The 24,049-nt window shown below is 36.6% G+C and overlaps 2 protein-coding genes across 2 annotated transcripts; both read left to right on the top strand.

Moving 5' to 3' along the window:
• Nucleotides 1-1,337: 1,337 nt before the first annotated feature.
• Nucleotides 1,338-22,873, top strand: rad54b (RAD54 homolog B). The gene is made up of 15 exons (XM_052144266.1): nt 1,338-1,423; nt 1,882-2,067; nt 3,267-3,480; nt 15,606-15,737; nt 15,926-16,204; nt 16,289-16,451; nt 16,598-16,823; nt 16,900-17,107; nt 17,219-17,358; nt 18,372-18,674; nt 18,801-18,949; nt 20,253-20,514; nt 20,917-20,983; nt 21,326-21,526; nt 22,563-22,873. The coding sequence occupies exons 2-15, from the start codon at nt 1,906-1,908 to the stop codon at nt 22,775-22,777; spliced, it is 2,721 nt and encodes a 906-aa protein (XP_052000226.1). The 5' UTR covers nt 1,338-1,423; nt 1,882-1,905; the 3' UTR covers nt 22,778-22,873.
• LOC127656093 (fibrinogen silencer-binding protein) lies at nt 10,031-15,191 on the top strand. Its single transcript, XM_052144267.1, has 2 exons — nt 10,031-10,588; nt 13,616-15,191. Exons 1-2 carry the CDS (start codon nt 10,191-10,193, stop codon nt 14,199-14,201), a joined length of 984 nt encoding a protein of 327 aa, XP_052000227.1. The 5' UTR covers nt 10,031-10,190; the 3' UTR covers nt 14,202-15,191.
• Nucleotides 22,874-24,049: the final 1,176 nt, after the last annotated feature.

Genomic DNA, 24,049 nt, shown 5'->3' with positions numbered 1-24,049 from the left:
GATCATGATTTCAAGCTTCCTAGTTCCTGATGCATGTGCAGAGCACTAGATGGCACTAGGAAATGTAATTAAGCTTGAAATCATGATCACCAAGGAGACTGCTTATGTCAAGATTTATAGTGAAAAAGGAGTTATATGTTGGTCTGTTCTCACCCAAAACCGATTCAACGTTCTTCAGAAGGCATGGATTAAGCCACTGGAGTCATATGGATTACTATTATGCTGCCTTTATTTGCTTTTTCAGAGCTTTGAAGTTTTGGTCACCATTCACTTGCATTGTGAGGACCTACAAAGCTGAGATATTCTTATAGAAATCTTTGTTTCTGTTCTGCAGAAATAAGAAAGCAATACACATCTGGGATGGCATGAAAGTGAGTAAGTGATGAGAGCATTTTCTTTTTGAGTGAACTATTTCTTTAAAACAGAGGTATAAGGCCCAGTAGACAATTTTTTTTTTTAAATAGACATATTTAAACAGTTGAGTCTTCTGAATATTTACAGTCGGGAGAATTATTTAAAAGTCTCGAGTTTTTTAGAGGAGAGGACATTTGTGTCCCTGTCTGGACACTCTGGACACTGTTCTTCATGGATGTGGTGGGATTAGACAGGATTACAGTTTCCCACACCCTGATTGGATTATTTTCTACACCGCAACATTGCAGATTCACTTTCAGAAATTCAGCCACATAAAACATTGGCACAACACAGCCAAACATGTGTCTGTGCATATGCGAGAGTTAATAGCTTCAGATACCATAGAAAAATAACATGGTGATCATGCCCATATACAGCAAATTACTAAAGTCCTGAAGTACTAGAATTAAAAATGACACAAAACTGAATGGACTATTTTCTAGTAGAATATTTAAGTTTATCAACATTTCATCAATCTCTACAATTAATATTAAAGGCAGAGTTAAAAGAAATTAATACAATTAAAAGATCATTTTGATTGTGTTTGATTCATAGCAGTAAATAGTTTAATGTCAAAGCCACAATTGTTACAAAAGGCATATGTTCATAGTTGTTGTACATTAATCAAATCCAACAAGCAAGGGTACTACAGAAAGAGTGAGAGACAGCAGCCTGCCTTTACTGTGGAAAGTGTTGCACTCAGTACTTGCCTGTTTGATGCTTGACAGGGATGAAAACGTTGAGACGTCTACCTCTGCTTTATTTGTTTTATTTCGGAAACCTTTCTTGTTGACAACATTCCTGACAGTGACTTCAGTCGGTGTTGATTTTTGCACTTCATAAGCTTCTCCGCTCCACCCACTTCATGCAACACTATGGTTGGACCAATCACAGCGAAGACACGTCACTTCCGCGTTACATTTGCGCGTATTTTGAGCTTTGTGATTTTCGAGGGAGTTTTAAAAAACAAAAACAGTCATTGACAAACAAGAGGGAACCACGATAAAGGGTGAGCGATTAACGTGCTTTCTGTCTACTACTAGTACAAATTAAACATATCTACATTTAACATAATTGTTTGGAGAAATAAAAGAGTTATAATCGACGTAATCTGTTTACATAAAAGGGAAAGTTCCGTTCACTGTAAAATAAAAATTCTGTCATCATATACTCACTCCCATATTGTTCCAAACTCGTATGACAGCTTCAGTCACTATTCACTTTCATTGTATGGAAAAAAGAGACAATGTAGGTGAAGGGTGACTGAGCCTGTCTGTCACTATTGTGTTTCACTGAGGAAAGCACGTTATACATGTTTGGGGTGAGAATATTATGACAGAACTTTTTGCTTGAACTATCCCTTAAAAGCCACGTTTATTTCACATGACATGTATTTTATTCTTATTTTGATACAAGTTAATGACATAGGCATTATGGCTGTGTTTGATCCTTCATGTTTCTATTCAGTTAAGTGGCGTCCTCATTGGCAGAATGCGCAGGTCTGGAGCTCCGAGTCAGCTCAGCGTCAATGCTGCAAAGAAACCACGCTTTAAGCCTCCGGGGCCGGCGCAGATTGATGTTCCTACCGTATCAAACCTCCAACCAGGACCATCCTCACCGTCCACACTAGCACTAGGGAATGTGCTCAACAAGGTAAAAGCGATGAATAAGCCAAAACACGTGAACAAGTGAAAAATAAAAATGGTATGTTAAATGTAGGGATGCACAGATGTATCGGCTGTCGATATTTATCGGCCAATTATTGACCAAATTTAAACTATTGGCATATTAATTATAAGCATGAAAAACTGATGGTTTGTTTAAAAATTAATTAAAATTAATTGGTTACACACTTTGTATAAACTCCTCGAATTCAAATTATTTATATATATATATATATATATATATATATATATATATATATATATATATATATATGTAGAAGGGTTGGAACTCCTAAGAACATATTACATTTCTATTTCTATTTAATTTAATTCAATTTTAATTATCTCGTTCTCACATTAATGCGGAAACAACTGCATAAACGGATGTGATAGTTGTGACACAGGCACTTACCTATAGGCTTCATGATAAGAGAAACCATCCAAAATGGTTTGAAACCAGTAGACTTTGACTTCTGAGATATCAGTATAATATCATTAATTGATTGATTTATTGAATTAAGATTGAAATTGCAATATGACTTTGTGCGATTACTAACCCTTAAAAGGCTGCATTTTAAACGGCAAAAACAAATGCCAATTTTTTTTACAAGTAAATAATAATATTTTTTCATACCAATCAACATGTTATCATATTTAATAATTTTTATCATCTTTTTTTGTCTTTTTATTTTGCATGTATCTTTCACTGTGTCATGTGTTCAACAGATTCAAGCCATGTTCAAAGGAAAAAATGTTTTGTTAGAACAGTGAAAAGGATTTTGTGACTCTTTGTTAGTTTTAAACATGCCTAAGTAAAAGTGATGACAAAATTACGTAAGTTGCAATATATCTTTATCGGTCTATGTATTTTTTTTTTATCAGTGTTGGTATCAACCAAAAATGTTCATATCAGTGTATCTCTAGTTAGTTGTTTATGCAATGTTTGAGATTATGTACATAATTATATGTGATTTATTTTAAAGTGCTCCTGTGCATATTGTCTATTAAACTTCTATGTGTATGTTATTCAAGTAGTGTGTTCATAATAATGCAGTTGTAAGCAAGAGTTTATTGAACAGACATGTGTAAGATCCATAAAACAGTCATTAGGAATGACCCTTCATCTATAGTTTTATGAGTTTTTAATTTTCCACTGCTAGCATGTTTAACAGTTATTTCTCTCTGCAGGTCCAGAGGTGTTTGACTAGTGGAGACGGTCCAGATTTTTCTAGAGCTTCAGAAGGCAGTAAAGCTTTAGCCAGGGTCTTGGGTGCTGTTCCTCAAGGAGAATGTAAGGAAAACAGCTTAAACTCATCATCTGACTGTCCTGAAGCAGAGCAATGGACAGACAAAGACAGTTGCACAAGACAGCCAAATACGGAAGCCAACTCCTCATCAACTGGTAAGATACAGCGGTGACAGAAATACTATCATCATTCATGGTAACGAAAATGGAAGCAAATAACCCAAGGCTCAACTATAAGGATGGCAAGTGAGAGAGAGAGATTCTGGCCAGTTGACAGTAGATAGAGTTGTCACTTGCCCTATCAGGCCAGTGCTACATTAAGTGTTGCATTCATGTAGATTGTATACCACTGTTGTCCTGCGAAGCTATTTTTTGTAAAGAAAACATAACATTTAATTACAAATATAATTCCTGGGACATATGCATAAAAAATAAAAAGCTATATACACAGGGTTTCTGCAGGTCTGAAAAAAGTCGTAAAAAGTCTTTAATTGCCCTTTTGCAAATTAAAGCCTTACAGTCTTAAATCGGAGAAACAAGTCTAAAATTCATAAGGTCTCTGTATTAAATATTAAATGAGGGATTGGTCTGATCATTGCGTTTACCGTAAGTCTTTTTAAAGTGAGAAGTCATTTCTGAGCACGAATAACCCCATAACAAATTTGAGATCTCTAGGACAAACTATAGTGCTACCACCAGTTAAAAAATTCACTTTTCTTTTGCTCGTATCTTTTGAACCATTTGTCCTAGTAATTCCTTTTGCATGTAATTATTCTCCTCCGTATGATACAAATGGACCACTTAAATTAAAACCCTGCCCATTACAGTGGCCGCCATCTTGGAGTATGACGTTTATAGTTTATTTGCTACTATTCCTGTAAACTTTGCCTGATTTGCCTAAACAGTGGCTCAAAATAATCTCCAGACTGATCTGCACAGAATGAATCATACCACATTTAGATTTTTGATTTTGTTTAAAAGTTACGTTAACACCAAATTTAACAAAGTTGACATAAAACATGTGAAAAGTGAGGCTATATCTTGCCAGTGGTTTGTCATATTGAAACTAAACTTGGTATGCTTCATCAGAACCATGACCTGAGGGTACATACAGGTTTGGTGACAGTGCCACTTATGGGTCAAGATATGTGAAAAATTGCTATTTTTGCCTGTTGCCAAGCATTTGACCATATGTCCTAAAAGTTTGGTGTCTATGGATTCCTTGGGTCATGGGGATTTCAAGGATACCCATATCAGCCATATATAATTTTTCCCATATCAGCCATACCCAGTGATGGGCAGTAGCTTAGCTACAAATAGCGAAGCTATTAGCTTAACTACATTTCTGAGTAGCGAGGTACTAGCTTCGCTAGTTTTTAAATCAAGTATCTTTTCAGTAGCAAAGCTATCTTTTTGATTAGGTAGTGGCGTAGCTTTGGCAAAAGCTACACTGCTACATCATGCGTGCACCTGGTGTTTAATATCCCAAGTTTTGAATCAGAAATAAAGATGTAAGACTCTTTACTATGAATTGGTCAAACGTGATAGCAAAGTAGTATGAATCAGTTCACGATTCAATCTGAATGACTCAAAGTTCACACATGCGCTGCTGAATCATTTGGCACGCTCTCACTTTGCAACACTCCGATGCAGAAAATAAAGATAATTTATTGTATATCACTGGTTACAGTGGATCTACAATAAAAGGATACCAAATCTGCAAATGCATCCTGTCTTTTGCCAGTGATGAAGAAGGTTTTTATTAAGTTTAACACATGTGCAGCTTGTGAGCGACTGCAGGTAAAGACATTTTACCACCAAAAGTGTATCAATACATTCAGCAGCCTACACGAAAACACAAAGTACCATGGCATTACCATGCTTTTTGGAAATCTAGCATTATCTTGTAGCACCATGTAAATTCAATTATATGGTAATCATATATTAAATTACCATGGTATTTTTTGAAGTACATTGAAGCACCATGTAAATACAGAATGGTACATAAATATGGTAATTGTATCTCAAAGTACCATGGTATACCATCAGATGTCACATTGTTATTGCCCAGATTTGCTCACAAACAGAAGAAATTAGGCCTCTGATCAGAAGATTCTAGTACAGAAATACAATAGCTAGACACAGATTTACAGGATAAGATGAATAGTTTGTGAAAAAATTGTATACAGGAAAAAAGGAAAGGTAATTGTTCAAATGGGTATGGGTTTGTAGAGGTAGTAGTATAAATATGGAAAATAAAATGTACAAATCGTGATTTTAAATTTTGAACACATGAGTTTGTATAGGTAGCATGTATAAATATGAATTTACATATTTTGTTTACATGCACATTTCATATTGCAAAATACTGTATACATTTATACAGCATTGCACTATACCGTACTATATTGTACCATGGCTTAGATGAACATCATGTAAAGTCTTTTAGATGCTTTGTCTATGACAGTATGCTCTGTGCATCTGGTTGAATGATCTTAAATGTAGCAAGCAACTTCTGGCATGTACTGTAGCTTGCAGTGTAACTTGCTACTTTCTCTTAAGTGTAGCTTTTAGCTTAGCTTAACTACTTTTTTTTTTTTTGAGTAGTTAGTAGCTTAGCTTGCTACTTTTTTTTAGTGGCTTGCCCAACACTGGCCATACCTGTCTGGCACATTGATTTTTATAAGTTATATATCTTTTGAATGCATTGTCAGATTTATAAGAAATTTGGTATGCATCATTGACCAATTCCTGAACGTACCTGAGCAGTTTGGAGACAGCGCCACCTATAGTTCAAAAGATAATCCACACGTGTGTGTTGACTACAACCTTGGCATGTCTTTTTGCTGTTTGTGAATGATATGAACAATGTGTAAATTGCTGTAAATATATATATTATTGACTAATCTAGGACAAGGGATTTAGAATGCAGAATTATAGGTTCTTATAAAAAAGAAAAAAATATCATAAATTCTCCTTTTGATGAGCTTCTAGATTTAATGACTTTAAAGGGAGAGGAGGCGAGAACCAGCTTGACAATATAAATAATAGTTTAATATAAAACTGAACCAAAAAGACAAACACACACACTGGTATCAGACAGCTGTCCGTAAATCTCTCTCTCTCACACATTGCCATCTTCGGTCAGCCTTTATCCCTCTCGAGGGCTAATTAGCCTGCCCTCTGCCCTGCCACAATGACCAAAAGTATTTGAATAAAATCTTTTATTCAAACGTTTTTACATGTTTGCTGGTGATAACTTTTTATTCCAGAGCTTTGAAGTATATTTTTGGGTGTTGTGAAACAGCAGTGTAGTAGAGGTATACAGCTGATACAATGGGTCTGATCCAAACGTAAAAGTTATTTCCACATTCTGGTAGTTAGGAGCAGAGGAATTCAAGCCTTAATCGTGTTACTTTTTTTTTTTTAAATGAATTAAAGTATTGGAGATCTGTTAAGTTGTGTTTTTAAACTTTGAAGTGTTACAGTATACATGTATAATATATGGCACAGCATATATGACTGTTCTTGTGCTCCCTAGGCATTTACATTTAGAGAGCAATGCGATAACATTGTGTTCCCTTAAATGTATTCCTTAAATAAATGTTCTTTATTTGTTCTTAAAAAGGTCTTAAAAATGAAATGTAGCTTCATAAAACCTGCAGAAACCCTGATACAATATAATACATTTGTATATTATTATATTAGCTATATATAGCTTTAAATATTGTATATTATTCAAAAGAATTTTGATCAGTGGTTACAGTGTATTATAATTTTACATGCCAGACTATAAATGCAAAACATACAGATCTTGCAGTTAAAAAAAAAGAAAAACATGACTGATATATAATGAAAAGATTTAAACTGCTGAATTCTTGTATTTTGTTCAAAATTAGTATATTTTTCAACATTTTAACATACACTCACCTAAAGGATTATTAGGAACACCATACTAATACTGTGTTTGACCCCCTTTCGCCTTCAGAACTGCCTTAATTGTACGTGGCATTGATTCAACAAGGTGCTGAAAGCATTCTTTAGAAATGTTGGCCCATATTGATAGGATAGCATCTTGCAGTTGATGGAGATTTGTGGGATGCACATCCAGGGCACGAAGCTCCCGTTCCACCACATCCCAAAGATGCTCTATTGGGTTGAGATCTGGTGACTGTGGGGGCCATTTTAGTACAGTGAACTCATTGTCATGTTCAAGAAACCAATTTGAAAAGATTCGAGCTTTGTGACATGGTGCATTATCCTGCTGGAAGTAACCATCAGAGGATGGGTACATGGTGGCCATAAAGGGATGGACATGGTCAGAAACAATGCTCAGGTAGGCCGTGGCATTTAAACGATGGCCAATTGGCACTAAGGGGCCTAAAGTGTGCCAAGAAAACATCCCCCACACCATTACACCACCACCACCAGCCTGCACAGTGGTAACAAGGCATGATGGATCCATGTTCTCATTCTGTTTACGCCAAATTCTGACTCTACCATCTGAATGTCTCAACAGAAATCGAGACACATCAGACCAGGCAACATTTTTCCAGTCTTCAACTGTCCAATTTTGGTGAGCTCTTGCAAATTGTAGCCTCTTTTTCCTATTTGTAGTGGAGATGAGTGGTATCCGGTGGGGTCTTCTGCTGTTGTAGCCCATCCGCCTCAAGGTTGTGCGTATTGTGGCTTCACAAATGCTTTGCTGCATACCTCGGTTGTAGCAGTGGTTATTTCAGGCAAAGTTGCTCTTCTATCAGCTTGAATCAGTCGGCCCATTCTCCTCTGACCTCTAGCATCAACAAGGCATTTTCGCCCACAGGACTGCGGCATACTGGATGTTTTTCCCTTTTCACACCATTCTTTGTAAACCCTAGAAATGGTTGTGCGTGAAAATCCCAGTAACTGAGCAGATTGTGAAATACTCAGACCAGCCTGTCTGGCACCAACAACCATGCCACACTCAAAATTGCTTAAATCACCTTTCTTTCCCATTCTGACATTCAGTTTGGAGTTCAGGAGATTGTCTTGACCAGGACCACACCCCTAAATGCATTGAAGCAACTGCCAACTGCTGGTTGATTAGATAATTGCATTAATGAGAAATTGAACAGGTGTTCCTAATAATCCTTTAGGTGAGTGTATTTAGGATATACCTTGTAATGCATTACCTTTAAAGGGTTAGTTCACTAAAAAATGAAATTTCTCTCATCATTTACTCACCCTCATGCCATCCCTGATGTGTGTGACTTTGTCTTCTGCTGAAAACAAACTGAGAATTTTAGAATAATATCTCAACTCTTTAGGTCCTTACAATGCAAATTAATGGTGACCAGATCTTTCAAGCTCCAAAATCATATAAAGGCAGCATAAAAGTAATCCATAAGACTCCAGCGGTTAAAACTGTCTTCAGAAGTGATATGATAGGTGTGGGTGAGAAACAGATCAATATTTAATATCCTCCCTGCCCAGGTGGCGATATTCACAAAAATGTGAATCACCAAAAACTAAGGAAGAAGAATGTGAATGTGAAGATTTAAAGTGAAAATGAGTAAAATATTGATCTGTATCTCACCCACACCTTTAATATTGCTTCTGAAGGCATGGATTTAACCACTGGAGTCTTATGGATTACGTTTATGCTGCATTTATGTGCTTTTTGTTTTAGCTAAAACATTTTGGTCACCATTCACTTGCATTGTATGGACCTACAGAGCTGAGATATTCTTCTAAAAATCTTAATTTGTGTTAAGCAGAAGAAAGAAAATAATACACATCTGGGATTGCATGAGTAAATGATGAGAGAATTTTCATTTTTGGGTAAACCATTGGGTATGGGCTTAAAGGAATGGTTAAAACCTTTTTTAATCAATTAATTAGATTTATTTCTATATTTTAAGTAACATGGTAGTTTCTTGTGGTGTTGCAAGCATTCAAACCACATTGACATAATGTAGCAAAACGTGTATGAATTGGTCGAAAACGCTTTGGTATTTTGAAAGAGGGAATTCATTTTAAATGGTCCCATTTTAAACGTTAAAGCAAAACCAGTAGAGTGGTGAAAAGCAGCACAAGTTTGGCGAGACACCGGAACTTTATTCCCCTCCTTTAACTTCGGCTTTAAGTGAAACTAACCAATCCATGCACAAGATTCGCTTGACTGACAGGCGTTGTGTGTCCAATTGCAAATGAGTAAACGAGCCGCACACAAACAGATTCGAGGCAAACTCTTCAGCGTACGAGTGAGCTGTGCTGCATTTGTTAGGCTAGGAAAAATTTTACAGCAACTGGTGTCTTTTTTCTAAACTCAACCCTCTATCTTTCGCTCTCTGAATGTAAATGGCACGAGCTCTTGCACATTTTTCACCAAATCAATGTTTTCCTTTGTTAAAGTCTTGCAAGTCGGCACAGACTCGCGCTGTACAATCTAAACACGGAGTAGACGCTTCCTGTTTAATAAATGTTCAAAAGCACATTGCTGACCCGTTAAATAAAATGCATAACGGCATAAAAGAGCTCCGCTGTGTTTCCAGTCTAATGTAGTCGGGTTTGTTATGTAGGTCAGGCCAGGCTTAAGCAGCTTTACTGAACCTGCGTCAGCTTAAGCTAAAAGGAATTCCAGCAAAGCCCTCCCCGGGTAGGCGTGGGCCTAATCGAGGCTGGCCTAGTTAAGCCTGATTCTTTTTCTTACGTCTGTGTGCTTGAGAGCTAGTTTGTGCATGTGTGTGTTGTTTAACCAAGGTAAGCAGTGCAGCAGCTTGCTCACACAAGTGAGTGTCTTCCAGTGAAAGACAGACACACAGCACAGGGGAAAGAAGGAGAGAAGAAGAGAGGGTCTAGAGCATTGAGACCAGCTTAAAACCAAGATGTCTTCCTTATTCATGACAAACAGCATGGTTGGCAAAGCCCGCTCCTCAAACTTCACCCTGTCTGAGAAACTGGATCTTTTGCGGCTGGTACAGCCCCACATACGAATTTTGGAAGAGCACACCAACAAGCATGCAGTGATTGTGGATAAGAACCGGTGCTGGGACAGCATAGCAGAACGCTATAATAGTTTAGGAGGGGAGAGGCCCCCCAGAACTGCTCAGGGCCTTCGGACCCTCTATAAACGACTTAAAGAAAGTGCCAAACAGGAAGTTCTTCAGCGAAGCCACGCCCAACCAGAGTACAGGGGCAGCATATCAGAGCCAACCAAACGCATCATGGAAATGATTCCACAACTGTTTCATGTGGGAGACAAAGAGCAGAGTGCACTCCACAGGTGAGATTGAGCATACAGATTCTCACACGCCACATGCAGGCACACATGCACGCACATGCAGACACAGGCATGCATAAACAAAACTGAGTCTTCAGCAGTGCATCCACAACTCAAAAATATAAATGTCATCCAATGGAAAATTCAAACCAAGTAAACTTACTCTCAGCAGGTCTCTTCCAGATTCTCATTGGCATCACTTAGACAAAGGTATTGGTCATTAATCATTAATAGCAGCTTCTGCTAATATCTTCACAGAAATGTTCTGAGATCTTTAAGTGGCTGTAGTTTTAATTGTTGCCTTTAGCCAATTTGTTAGACAGACGTATAAACATCTCCATTGCCAGTTTTAAATTGGCCTGTTTCTACAGTCTGTGGTCAAAACACTCATTACAGGCACACACTCACAGTCCTTTCACTCTATGTCCTGTGCCAAAGGTAAGCTGCAGCACTGAGGGGATTCGATGTCATTAACCGTATTTCCAACACTGCACTAAAGCCAGTTTTGCCAATGAGTGCCAGAGTAGTTATTTTCCAGTGTCATCTCCATATCTGCCCAATCTTAGGCCTTTCTGTAGAGTTTATAAAAATGTGGGTTCTTGGACTTTCTATTTGTCACTTATGTCAAGTTCAGTTTAGCTGAGTGGTGGGATTGGATGATGTTGCACCTGAAGATCATATAATAATGAGTCAGATGAGTGAATGTACTGCCCTGCAAAGGCAACATGCAGTAACTACTCCTTTTTGTCAAAATTAAGTTATTGAGTTAAATTGGATCTCTTAGACTATGATCTATCCAGTGACAGATGAGATTGGCTCAACTACACTCCGATTCAGAGAAAACGGAGAGAGACTATTTTATAATCCATATTTGGCTTGACAATTGAAAATATTTAAAGGAATATTCCGGGTCAATACAGGTTAAGCTCAATCAACAGCATTTGTGACATAATGTTGATTACCAAAAAATTCATTTTCGACTTATTAGTCATTTAAAAAAAAAAGAAAAAAGGTAAGAAATCTGCGTTACATTGAGACACTTACAATGGAAGTAAATGGTGCCAATTTGTAAACATTCAAATATTCACTGTTTTAAAAGAATAGCCACAAGACATAATATACATGTAATAATATGCATGTTAACATGATTTTAGTGTGATAAAATCACTTACATTTTCTGTGTAACTTTATGGCGTTTTTACAACTTCATTGCCATGTCGGTGTCATGTCAACAAACACTAAAATTACTGTAAAAATGGTGATTTAGACAACTTTACAGCTCAATTATCTTCCATTGTAAGTGCCGCTGTAACTTTGATTTTAGCTTTTTTCTTTCTTTGTTTTAGAAAAGGAGGGATGAATCAAAGTCATTTATTGTGGTAATCAATATTATGCTACAAATGCTGTCGATTGAGCTTAATTTGTATTGAACCCAGAAAATTCCTTTAGAGCCATTTTTCTCCATTTCAGTGTTGGCATAATTTCTGCATTTTGGCTTTGTAGGGCAGTGTAAATAGAGGAATTGATTACTGGTATATAAAGAAACATACAACCAGAGACTGTATAGAATATGGCAGGTCACTGGTATACTTATGATTGGTAGAAATTGTAATGCTGATTATGGCTCTAGGAATGGAAGTTCCACCTTACAGTTAAAAGAACCTATCACCTTTTTGATAGGGACATTGCCTGTCAGTTATTATCAAGAAAGTGCATGTGTATTATCTGTACCAGCCTGAAAAATAGCAGGCTTTTTAGCATGATCTGAGATAAAGAAGCAAAATTTATGATACTGTTGTGGTCAGTTTTTATTGCAGTTATTTTATTTGTTTCAATATTATTGACACAACTGTTTTGGAGATTTCAGCCTTTTTGCATTCAAGTAGAAATGAGTCCTGCAGGTTCATTAAAGGAATAGTTCCCCCAAAAATGAAAATTTGCTGATAATTTACTCCCCCTCAGGCCATCCAAGATGTATTGGAGATTCTTTCTTCATCAAAACAGAATTAAAGATTTTTAGGTTTTCATTTCAGGCCTCCTCCTTTAAACAATGCAAGTGAATGTACTAAAACAATTTTGACTGTCCAAAATGCATATTGATGGTGCATCAAAATAATCTACAGAACTCCAATCAACAAATAAAGTTCTTCTGAACCCAAACGATTGATTATTTTTAGAAACAAAACAATACTTACATACTTTTTAGCTACAAATGTTCACTTCCTTACATCTCTGTGACGCACGCTCATTAGAGGGATGACGTAAGCTCGTTGGTCATGCGTCACGTGGAGGAGGTAGTAAGCGCGTCATTGTTTACAAGAGAAACTTGCACAGACCAAACGCCATTCACAAACCAAAACAATTTCAAACATGGATGTTGGAGGATTTTGATTTTAGAAGAGAAGAGGAGGTGGAGTTTTTCGCCCAACCCTACCTATTTGAGCCCGAATAAATGATGACCATTTTGAACAATACAATTATACAAATATAAATCTACAGCAAAGAAAATGTAACTTTTGTACAGCGCTCCTTCTCTTGTGAACAATGATGTGCTTCCTGCCTCCTCCATGTGATGCGTGACCTTACCAATGAGCTTACATCATCCCTCTCATGAGCGTGTGTCACAGAGATGTACAGAAGCAAACATTTGTAGTAAAAAAGTATATAAGTATTATATTGTTTCTAAAAATAATCAATTATTGGGTTCAGAAGAACTTTATTTGTCTACTGGAGTTGTGTGGATTATTTTGTTTCACCCTAAATATGCATTTTGGTGTACATTCACTTGAATTGTTTAAAGGAGGAGGCCTGAAATGAAATCCTAAAAATCTTTAATTCTGTTTTGATGAAGAAAGAAATTCCAATACATCTTGGATGATGGTGAACTATTCCTTTAAGAACATGGCCACCTAGTGACCTGTCTTGCTTTAAAAGGCTTTGATACACTTGAGATTTCCCATTGTGTGTACATTTTGCAATTTTTTTATATAATAACTGTTTAAAAGTTGACATCATATGTGTTTGTGCTAGGCTTCAGTTCAAGAGGAACTCTCCAGTAGAGCAGCCAGGCAGCAGTCTGTCACTTACTATGATGTCAGACTATCCACCTGTTGCGGCTGTGAGGGTGGAATCAGAGGATGTGAAACCACCACCTGATATTCACCTGATTACATCACATGGTTCACCTGTTACTATCACCACCCCAAGTAGTCAAGCCCACCATGGACAGAATGACAGGGACAATGAGGTAGTGGAAGAGGAGGAAGACGATGAGGAAGAGGAATTAGTCTCCCACGTATACACGGCCTCCCTCTCTCCATGTCCCTCCTCCATACACCTCCCACCCTCGCCATCAGCACCAACCCCAAGGAGGAGTCTGTATCAAAGGGGCAATGCCGCTTTTAAAAATCACATTTTTGAGGCAGAAACATTGCAGATGATGCGTGAGGAACATGAGCTGCTTCTGGCCAATCACAGAAAACTTGGGTTGTATCTGGAGGAGAAGAGGGAGGGCCTTAAAAGAAAGCAACAGTTGGAGGAGGAGCTACTCAGGTCAAAGGTCAAAGTGGAGAAACTAAGGGCGGCCAGACTCCGCCACGGGTTGCCATTGATTTGACACATACAATGTTGTGTATAAAATGTAGCATAAAGGGAATTTCGGCACTACTGCTACTCAGTTGGCAATATCCAACTGCAATGAAATTGTTTGTTTGTACAGTTTGAAGTTGTTGAAATGTTTGTACAGTTCTTTTTTGTTTGTACAGCTTTTATTCAGGTGATATTTGTTCAAGGACTGTTTGTTACAAATTGCATTAAGGTTGTATTTGTTAATATTAGTTAACTACATTAGTTAACTTGAATGAAATACTTTTTAGCACTTATAAATCTTGATTAGTGCTGGGTGTATCCATTTACAAAGTAATTACTGTAATTTAAAGATTATTTGGTTTAATAGAAGTAGTTTAATGCATTACATATTAAATTCTTGTAATCAGATTACAGTTACTGAATTTCAATTAAAATAATTACGTTTAAGGACATTACTTGAGCAAAAGTAATATGTACTGTATAAATACATTTAAAATATGAATTAATATGTTCGTCTGTTAGCATGCGTGACAATAAATGAGGAAATATAGACATTTTGGAAATATAGACCAAACTTCCAGAAGTGATTTAGAAAGTAACTTAAATGTAAAACAATTAGTAATGTGATTACTTTTTAGACAAAGTAATCAGTAAAGTAATCTGATTATATATTTTTTAGAAAAGTAATTTTTAGTGGATTACTAATTTTGAGTTACCCTACACTGATCTTGGTTAATGTAAAATTCAACATATACATTTTTAACTTTTAAAAGTTGTATATGTTTGCATTAGTTAATGCAATATGAACTAACATGAAGAATGAACAATTGTAAATGTATTCATTAACATCAACCAAGATAAATTAATGCTGTAAAAATATATTGTTCATTATCAGTTCGTTACACTTAATGCATTTACTGATGTTAACAAATACAACCTTATTGTAAAGTATTACTAGATCGTTTTTCATATCTGTAGCAGGAATGAAAGTTTTTGTGTGAATGCCTGATTGGACAAGAAAGACATTTATTTTTTTTGTAAGTTGTCACTAATAAAATTGAACTGTCTTAAGCATATCTTTTGTATTATTTCTTTTCAGAAGCATAAAATGATAATCTTCTCAGTCTCTAGCTGTGTTTGAGGAGACTTAATTTGTGTTTGTAAAGTATAATGTGTTTACTTAAGCTAATGTGAAATTGTTGCAAATGAATGAGGATTTTCATGCTACAGTTTGACACCTGACCAGTAATTGTGTAGTTCATCTGACACAGTATATGTGCTTGGTGCAACACGTTGAAATATGAAGATATTTATATACATATATATTTTTAAACTAAATTATTTATTTTGTACAGCCGTCTTTATTATTCAATATGGGCTATTTTTTATGTTGCGCTATCTCTGTTCATTCATGTTTTTATTTTCTTTCAAGCATGCTACTATAGTGTAATATGGTGCAAGGCATCATCAAGGAAGCATAAGCGCTGGGAAGGTGACGCTGTGCTGGTGGCCAGGGGACGAAATGTTGTTCTTAAAGACATGGAGGCACGGGACATTGGACGAGGTAAACCTGTCCCAACACATGTTTAAAATAAAATAGCTAATGTTGTGAAGTATAATATAGTTCAGAAATGAAGTTTTATTTTTGAATTCATAATTTATTTTTAAATGCACTGTTATGGTTTTATCTCACTCTTGAAATTGTTTTGAAACCTTTTTTGAATGTATGTGTGAATTGTGTTTGTCTGTTAGGATCAGGTTATAAGGTATCTGAGCTGGAGAGCTTGTGTGAGGGTCAGACTCTTATGGTGGGAGGGAAGCAAATCGAGGTAATGGGGGTCATATCCAATGAGGACTATGCCAAGGGCCGATGTTTCCAAGGCGCTGCTGTTGAGACTCCTGTCTTAAAAGCTCCTGTATACCCACCAGTGGCCAAATCCTTTAGCAGACCAGCACTCAAAGGAGGAGATCTTAGAGATTCTGAACCCAAAGGACCGGTCTGTAAACCCAGACATGACCCAAATGCACCAGGTATATCACATGCATATCCTAATATAGCAGACGTACAGTACTTGCATACAACCTCAATACTGCTTATTATGTATTTGTCCTAAGGAGCCCTGGTGATGCCACGACCAACTACTGATCACCAGTGGCTGTATAATAAACTCGGTTCTCCACTGGTGGATGTGGTTGTCGACCCTCACTTGACCAATCATCTTCGGCCACACCAAAGAGAGGGCGTGGTCTTCCTTTATGAGTGCTTAATGGGGATGAGGTGAATATCTGTTACAATATCTGTAATATTATGTTGCAATAGTGTCCATTCATTCTCAAAAAACTATATATTCAGTTAGTTGTACTGTTAGTTCACCATGTGCATTTCTTTGTTCATACATGTTTATGTCTATGCAATTGTTGCAGGCTGGATAGCCGCTATGGAGCTATTTTGGCAGATGAAATGGGACTAGGGAAGACACTCCAGTGTGTCTGTGTGCTTTGGACACTACTGAGACAGGGCCCCTACGGTGGACGGCCTATACTGAAGAGGGCACTTGTAGTGTGTCCCGGTAGTTTGGTGAAGAACTGGGCTGCTGAGTTTAACAAGTGGCTGGGCAGAGAGAGGATAAGTGTGTACACTGTGGACCAGGTGTGTATGTGTGGCTGTTTTTTGATAATCAAAAATAGACTGAGGACTAAATTAAAAGTATGCGTTGCCTCTGTAGGATCACCGTGTGGAGGATTTTGTGTCCTCTCTTTTTTGTTCCGTGATGGTCATTAGTTATGAGATGTTGCTGCGCTCCGTGGACAAATTAAAAGACCTGGACTTTGGTGTGCTCATCTGTGATGAGGGCCATCGCCTCAAAAACAGCAACATCAAAACAGCCAATGCACTCACTGGCCTCTCATGTCAACGGCGTCTTATATTAACAGGTTTGTTTTGAATTTTCCCGTTACAGACACATGAACACACCTTTTATAAATGAGCATAGTAGTATAATATTATGCCATTTATATTAAATTATGTAATTATTATTTTGCCAGGTACTCCAGTGCAGAATGACCTGCAGGAGTTTTATTCTATCATTGAGTTTGTAAATCCAGGAATTCTGGGAACATCTGCAGCATACAGGAAAGTTTATGAAGAACCCATCCTCAGATCTCGCCAGCCCACTTGCACTGAGGTACAGCGCACAAAATCCATACCCTCGTACACCTACAGTGGCCCAAAAAGTATTTGGACACTTAAAACGTGAAAGAATGTGAAAGTGGAGATTTATAGTTAAAAAAGGACCGAAATATTGGTTTGTTTCTCACCCACACCTATTACACTGCTTTTGAATATATGGATTTAACCATTGTATTCTGGATAACTTTTATGTGGCCTTTATGTGATTTTTGGAGCTTTAAAGGTCTGGTTACCATTCACCTGCATTGTAACGACCAACAGAGCTGAAATATTCTTCTAAAAAGCTTTGTTTGTATTCAGCAGAAGAAAGAAATTCATACACATCTGGGATGGCATGAGGGCGAGTAAATAATGAGAGAATTTAAATTTTTAATCACAATTAAAATTTCTGAATATCAGTGAATTCGATTCTATCAAATCAAAATCAGTAAATGAAAGTCCTTTTTGCAATGACTTTTAATGAACAGGTGTTAACATTTTTTTGTTGATGTATAAAGTTGGTTCCACATTTAAGTTAACGTGTTCTAGCAGAGTAACCAATGGTGTAAGTTATCACATTACCTATAGACATGTTCCACTAACATTCGACAACCAGAAAGTGCTAAATACTTTTGTCTTAATTTTGAACAGTTTATCTGTTGTTTTATCATTTGAAACCCTGAAATTATTTTTTTTTATTTTTTTGTTAAATATATAATAATTTTTTTTATATTTTTTTGTTAAATGTTTTGCTTGAAGATGTGTTTGTGCTATCTGTTTTTTAGGTTAGGGTTAGGGCTAGTTAGGGTTAGGGGAGTTTAGGGTTTTGAATTCACACTGAAACATGCTTAAGCAGATCTGATTTTGAAATAAAAGTCTGCATGGTTTAGTAAAATGAATATGACTTTTGAGTATACAATTTATCAGCAATGTTCTTAAGCTGATATATTTAGAAAATTTACCACTGAGTGTTTATGTGTGCGTCCAACATGTAGAGTGTTATGCATTGACAGTAACTGTGTGTTTCAGGAAGAAAGATGTATCGGAGAGGAGCGTGCCGCTGAGCTCTTTCGTCTAACAGGTGTGTTCACATTACGGCGTACTCAGGAGATCATTAATCAGTATTTATCAGAGCGGATAGAGTGGACTGTATTTTGCAAACCCACCGAGCTGCAGCTACGTCTGTACGGTGTCCTGCTGGCCACACGACCCATCAGAGCCTGCCTTTCTGGCACCAGCACACACTCTTACACACACAGCCCACACCTGGCATGCATCAATGCTCTCAAGAAGCTTTGCAACCATCCCGGTCTGCTCTATAACACTCTACAGGTACACACCTCTACAGAAATGTGTTCTGCCTGGGGCGGATGTTTGAAATAGATGCTGTTATCTTGCTCTTTTATGTTCTTTATCTGATTATTGCTGCTTTTTGATTATTTGTGGTATTTGCTTCAGGAAAATAAGGATGAGATGTATGAGAATGGAATTATGGAACTCTTTCCTGAGGGTTACTCTACAGGAGCCTTCAGCACCGCAGACTCTGGGAAACTTGTAGTTCTAACAGACCTGCTCTCAGCAATACAAAAAGTGAATCGTACAGACAGGTACACACATACACAACTGCTGTCAAACTTACACCTAAAGGTGAAGCATGTAATTTCTAGGCATGTGACATTATCACATTTTCACATCCAGATAATTCTGAAGCTTTTATCACAGTATATGGTATATTAACGGTATTGAATTACATTACAAAAATTGGTTGAATAGTAAACTAATTTTATTGTTGTTCTCTTAATAAGTTTAATTACTTTTTTCAATACCAAACTGGCCTTTTAAATTAACAGGTAACAAAGAACTTAGAAAAAAACCCTGAACATTTAAAAAACGTAATTGAACATTTAAATAATTACACAAAAATATAAAAATAATATTCAATAATAAAATGTACAAATGTACAAAGTAAAAACATATTTGAAAATAAATAGTAAGTCAAATAGTCAATCACCATCTTAAAGTGCAAAGCTGCAAACATTTAAAGTCCCTTTTGAACAATCACACTGTTTAGTTTATTTGAAAATGAAAAAAATTAAACAAATCTGTCATAGTCTTTTTAGAACAGATTAAAGTGCACATGTGACATTTATATCACATACATGCAATATTGGGAATCTTGATGGGGAATAAAACGACTGTTCAATCTGAAAAACTAAACAATTTGGCTGAAAGGTGATCTAGAATTATTTACGATAACAATATCAGGCATGTTTATTCCTGTGATGTACCATTTTACAGAATATCATCACATGCCTGGTAATTTTTGCCATAGACATAATACACTATTAGCATCAAAACGAAATTGCAAAAGTAATGATTGTTTTAAAACAGTTTTCCTGAATTCTTCCCCGTTTAAAAAACGGATATTCTCATGCCATTGGTTGAGTCAATGTTGCCATGTCAGGCGGGTCGGGATGATTAAACAAATAGAGCAGAGTTTTGTTAGTGCCACACAGCTACAGATGGTGCCCTTTTTGGGTTATTCAACCTCCAAATTGTTTTCTTATAGTTGTCTATGCAAATAAATTAACATAGAAAAAATTACACTCTTTAAACTGATTACAGACATCATCTCATTTTAAATGTAATTTTAAAGGTCCAATATTTTTTCTACATTAGAAAGTTTTATACCTAAAGGAATTAATAGTCCTTTTGACAAAATTAATAAATGATGTACGCTTATAAAAGATGAAGACTGCAGTCATATCAGAGGCCTAAAAAAAGCAGTTTAATTCGAAATGGAACAGATCTTGTTTTAAGGATTGTTCGAAGATTTTATTGGAAAACAAGAAAAAACATTCAATAATATTATTTGTTTTCAGAGTATTTATGGTCTCTCTGTCTCTCTAGGGCTGTTTTGGTGTCTAACTACACTCAAACACTTGACTTACTGCAGGACGTCTGTGATCATATAGGCTATAAATGGTGTCGGCTTGATGGACAGACACCAGTTGCGCAGCGACAACGCATCGTTGACTCTTTCAACAGCACTGACTCCTCCAACTTCCTGTTGCTACTCAGTTCAAAGGCCGGAGGGGTGGGGCTTAACCTCATTGGTGCCTCCCATCTTGTTTTATATGATATAGACTGGAATCCAGCCAATGACATACAGGTCAGAGGACTTCCACAACATAACAATTAGCCATGCAACACTGCAAAGCAACAATGCATTATTACACAAAGTACACAAGAACATAGCACCAGACAGCACTACATAATGCTAAATAAAGCTCAAGATTGTGAGATCAGGTATCACACATTATGATAAGACTGCCCTATTGTTTTCTTTCTATGTGCTTTTCCATGTCCCACCTAAAATGTTAACCACTAGATGTCAGTGAATACAAAAAAAATCCTTTAAGCTTATTTTGCTGTGACAGTAAGTGTTGCTCAAGTTGTATTTATTTCTGCAGTGCTCTTCATCATTCATATGCATTTGTTATGATCACATTTGTTTTACTGCCATGATGAATGTTTTCTGTCTGTCTAGTAATTATTAATATTCATCCGTTAGGCCATGGCACGTGTGTGGCGAGATGGACAAAAGAAAACCGTTCACATCTACAGATTTCTTCTAACAGGTAATCAGGACATTTGCAAAGTGTCAACAGAAAAAGTGTGTAATCACACTAAGTTCCCCTTTGCCAATACCAAAATTTAGCTGTGTGTTATGACAGTGCAATACCAAGCAGTACTTGAACTAAAACTGAAGTCTCAATGCCGTTCATAAATCATAACCCACACAAACTGTTTCTCTTTATTTTCTACCAATGAATTGTGTTATGACACATTGCACATGATGTGACACTTTATTTTTGGAAGGCTTTCAGTTTGATGATTCATGGATGGAAAAAAAAAAGCATTTGTTTACAGAGTTTGCAAATCAGCGTGAGTGTGCAGAAGTGTGCACGTTTCTCTTGTAGGCTCCATAGAAGAGAAGATTTATCAGCGGCAGGTGAGTAAACAGGGGCTTTCTGGCACAGTGGTGGACCTGACCAAGAAGAAAGAGCATATTAGCTTTTCTGCTGAGGAGCTACGGGACCTTTTCAGTTTTGAGCCTAATACCACCTGCCTCACTCATAGCCTTCTGGGCTGCCAGTGCGCCGGAGATGGAGACACCCCAGGTAAATAAATGCATAACACTCAAAGTGTTGGAGACACTTTTGAGGAACTGGATGATTCCCTTTCCATTGCATATTAATAGTGACTGCAAAAAGGGTTTGGACACTAAAGCCACACTTAAAATGTATGAATATCATTGCATTACATAATAAAATATCAAACCAAAGATCAAAATTTTTCAAGCAAAACCTTTCTGGAATATGGTGGAATATGTCCATAAAGACGCTGACTACCACACCTGGAGTCGCAAGTTCAAAAGAAAGAAAATAATGTAATTAATAAGCTCCAAAAAGCATATAAAGCAACATAAAAATAATCCATAAAACTCCAGTGGTTAAATCCATATATTTAGAAATGATATGATAGGTGTGAGTGAGAAACAGATCAATATTTAAGTACATTTTTACTTTACATTCTGCTCCCTGCCCAGTAGGTGGCGATATGTACAAAGAATGTGAATTGCTAAAAACAAAAGAAGAATGTGAAAGTCTAAAAAAAATTAATAAATGAATACCCACATTATCTAGTTTCTAAAGATATGGAATTAGACACCAGAGTCTTATGGATTACTTTTACGCTGCCTTTATGTGCTTCTGGAGCTTAACATTTTTGAAAAAGCTTCACTTGCATTGTATGGACCTAAAGAGCTGAAATATTCTTAAAATCTTAATTTGTGTTCTGCAGAAGAAAGAAAGTTATACACAAACTTGGATGACATGAGGGTGAGTAAATGATGAGAGAATTACAATTTGTGGGTGAACTACACCTGTGGTTACACAGCTAGGCCACCGGTTTGAACTTTTTAGGCCAGTTAGTTAAAAGTAATTGCAGAAATGAAAGTGGCATTAGTTCTGAGAAAATGTCAATCATTTGTTTGCTGATGCCACTTGGTTTGTTGTTTTGCTATCTAATCCAATTAAATTAAAACATTTGTATATGTGTCTTAAGTGTCCAAATACTTCATAGGCCACTGTTTGTTTGTTTTATTTGTTTGTTCTTTTAATTTGTTGTTAATTAATTTGTGTGTATTTGCACCAGGTGTCGTGAAGGAGGTAAGCGAGGAGACTGGAAGAGCATGTCAGCTGGGTCGCCATGCCGACAGCGCAGCATCATTGCCGCAACGTGTCAGCATGTCTGAGCTCATGCACTGGAGGCATTTTTCTGGAGCCATTCAATCATATAATGATATTTACTTAGATCATGCCCATAACCACATTACATATGCCTTTCAGAGCACCACTTCACAATCCTAAAGCACAATCTAAAGTACAAACCTATTGCCACCACACTTGGTGTAAATATATATTGTATGTTTGAACATGTTTTAAATGTGTTCTGTCAATAAATCATTCTTTGTATCTATTTACAGTTTTCATGTAGAATTATAGAGTGCAGTGTGTTTTGTCCATTTATGGAACCCGTATATTTGGAAATCTGCTCCATCTGATGATTCAGAGCAGTTCACAGAAATAGATTCATAACGTAATCAGAAATATCAACAGAATAGAAAACAAAAAAGGGTGCTGACAGGCAATATCATTAGGCTTTTTTTTTTTAGATATTTAAATCCTGGATCTGGTATAATCCTGTATGGACTTTATTCCGATTCACTCTATTCATTTATCTGAACTAAAAGGTTTTATGCATTAGTTTTTAGTGAATTGTTTGATTTATTCTCTGAGGTTGTTGGTCATCAGTAACATCAAACCTCTTTGGTTAGGGTTAGGGTAATAGGATTTAATCTTTGATTTGAGCTTGTGTAGACTTGAATTTCAACTTGTTCATTACGCATAGTGATTGTGTGACTTCAGAGATCTTGGAAAATGGTACACGAGTCTTGTTGACTCATTGTTTTAAATGGTGTTTTTGTACCTTATGCTGCTTAACAGCTCGAAATCACTATTCATTTTCATTAAATGGCAAAAATGCATGTAAAGATACTTTTTATTTTTTTTACTTTTGTGTTCCACAGAACAGAGAAAGCCATATTGGTTTGGAATGAGATGAGGGGGAGTAAATAATGACTCTGGGTGAACTATTCATTTAAATGTATCCACAGACCATGATTATTCCATCTCCATAGACCAATCAATCAGTATGATGTTGAGAAAATTAGTTGGTTGCACAGACGGTTCATATAAATCAGTTACCATCCAAATCTGACCACTGTCAGTATCACAGAAACACTGACACAACAAGCAGGAAATTAACTTGTCAGCTTTGTGACTCATTAACGCAACAAACCTTGGTGCATGTTTTTTGCCATTGTTGTTTATTGACTGGGTTTAACTGGAGTCATAGATGCTGTCTTTCTGTGTGCGTCTGTATCTCAAGTGGATTGTTTGAGTGTTGGAGACCGTGTGTTTTTAAGACACTTGTGTGTATGAGCAGCCTCCGCAGACTTAACACTGTCCAGGCAATGATAATGATATCCCACCAACGGTTACCAGAGCAACTTAATACAATGTTTATGCTGTTTGTAGGGATGCATGTTATGTTCTTCAGCTAAGACTGCCAACACCTTA

Source organism: Xyrauchen texanus, chromosome 15 (genome assembly GCF_025860055.1).
Source record: "Xyrauchen texanus isolate HMW12.3.18 chromosome 15, RBS_HiC_50CHRs, whole genome shotgun sequence".
Classification (NCBI taxonomy): domain Eukaryota; kingdom Metazoa; phylum Chordata; class Actinopteri; order Cypriniformes; family Catostomidae; genus Xyrauchen; species Xyrauchen texanus.
Note: the sequence above shows the minus strand (reverse complement) of the source record. Positions and strands in the feature narration are given on the sequence as shown.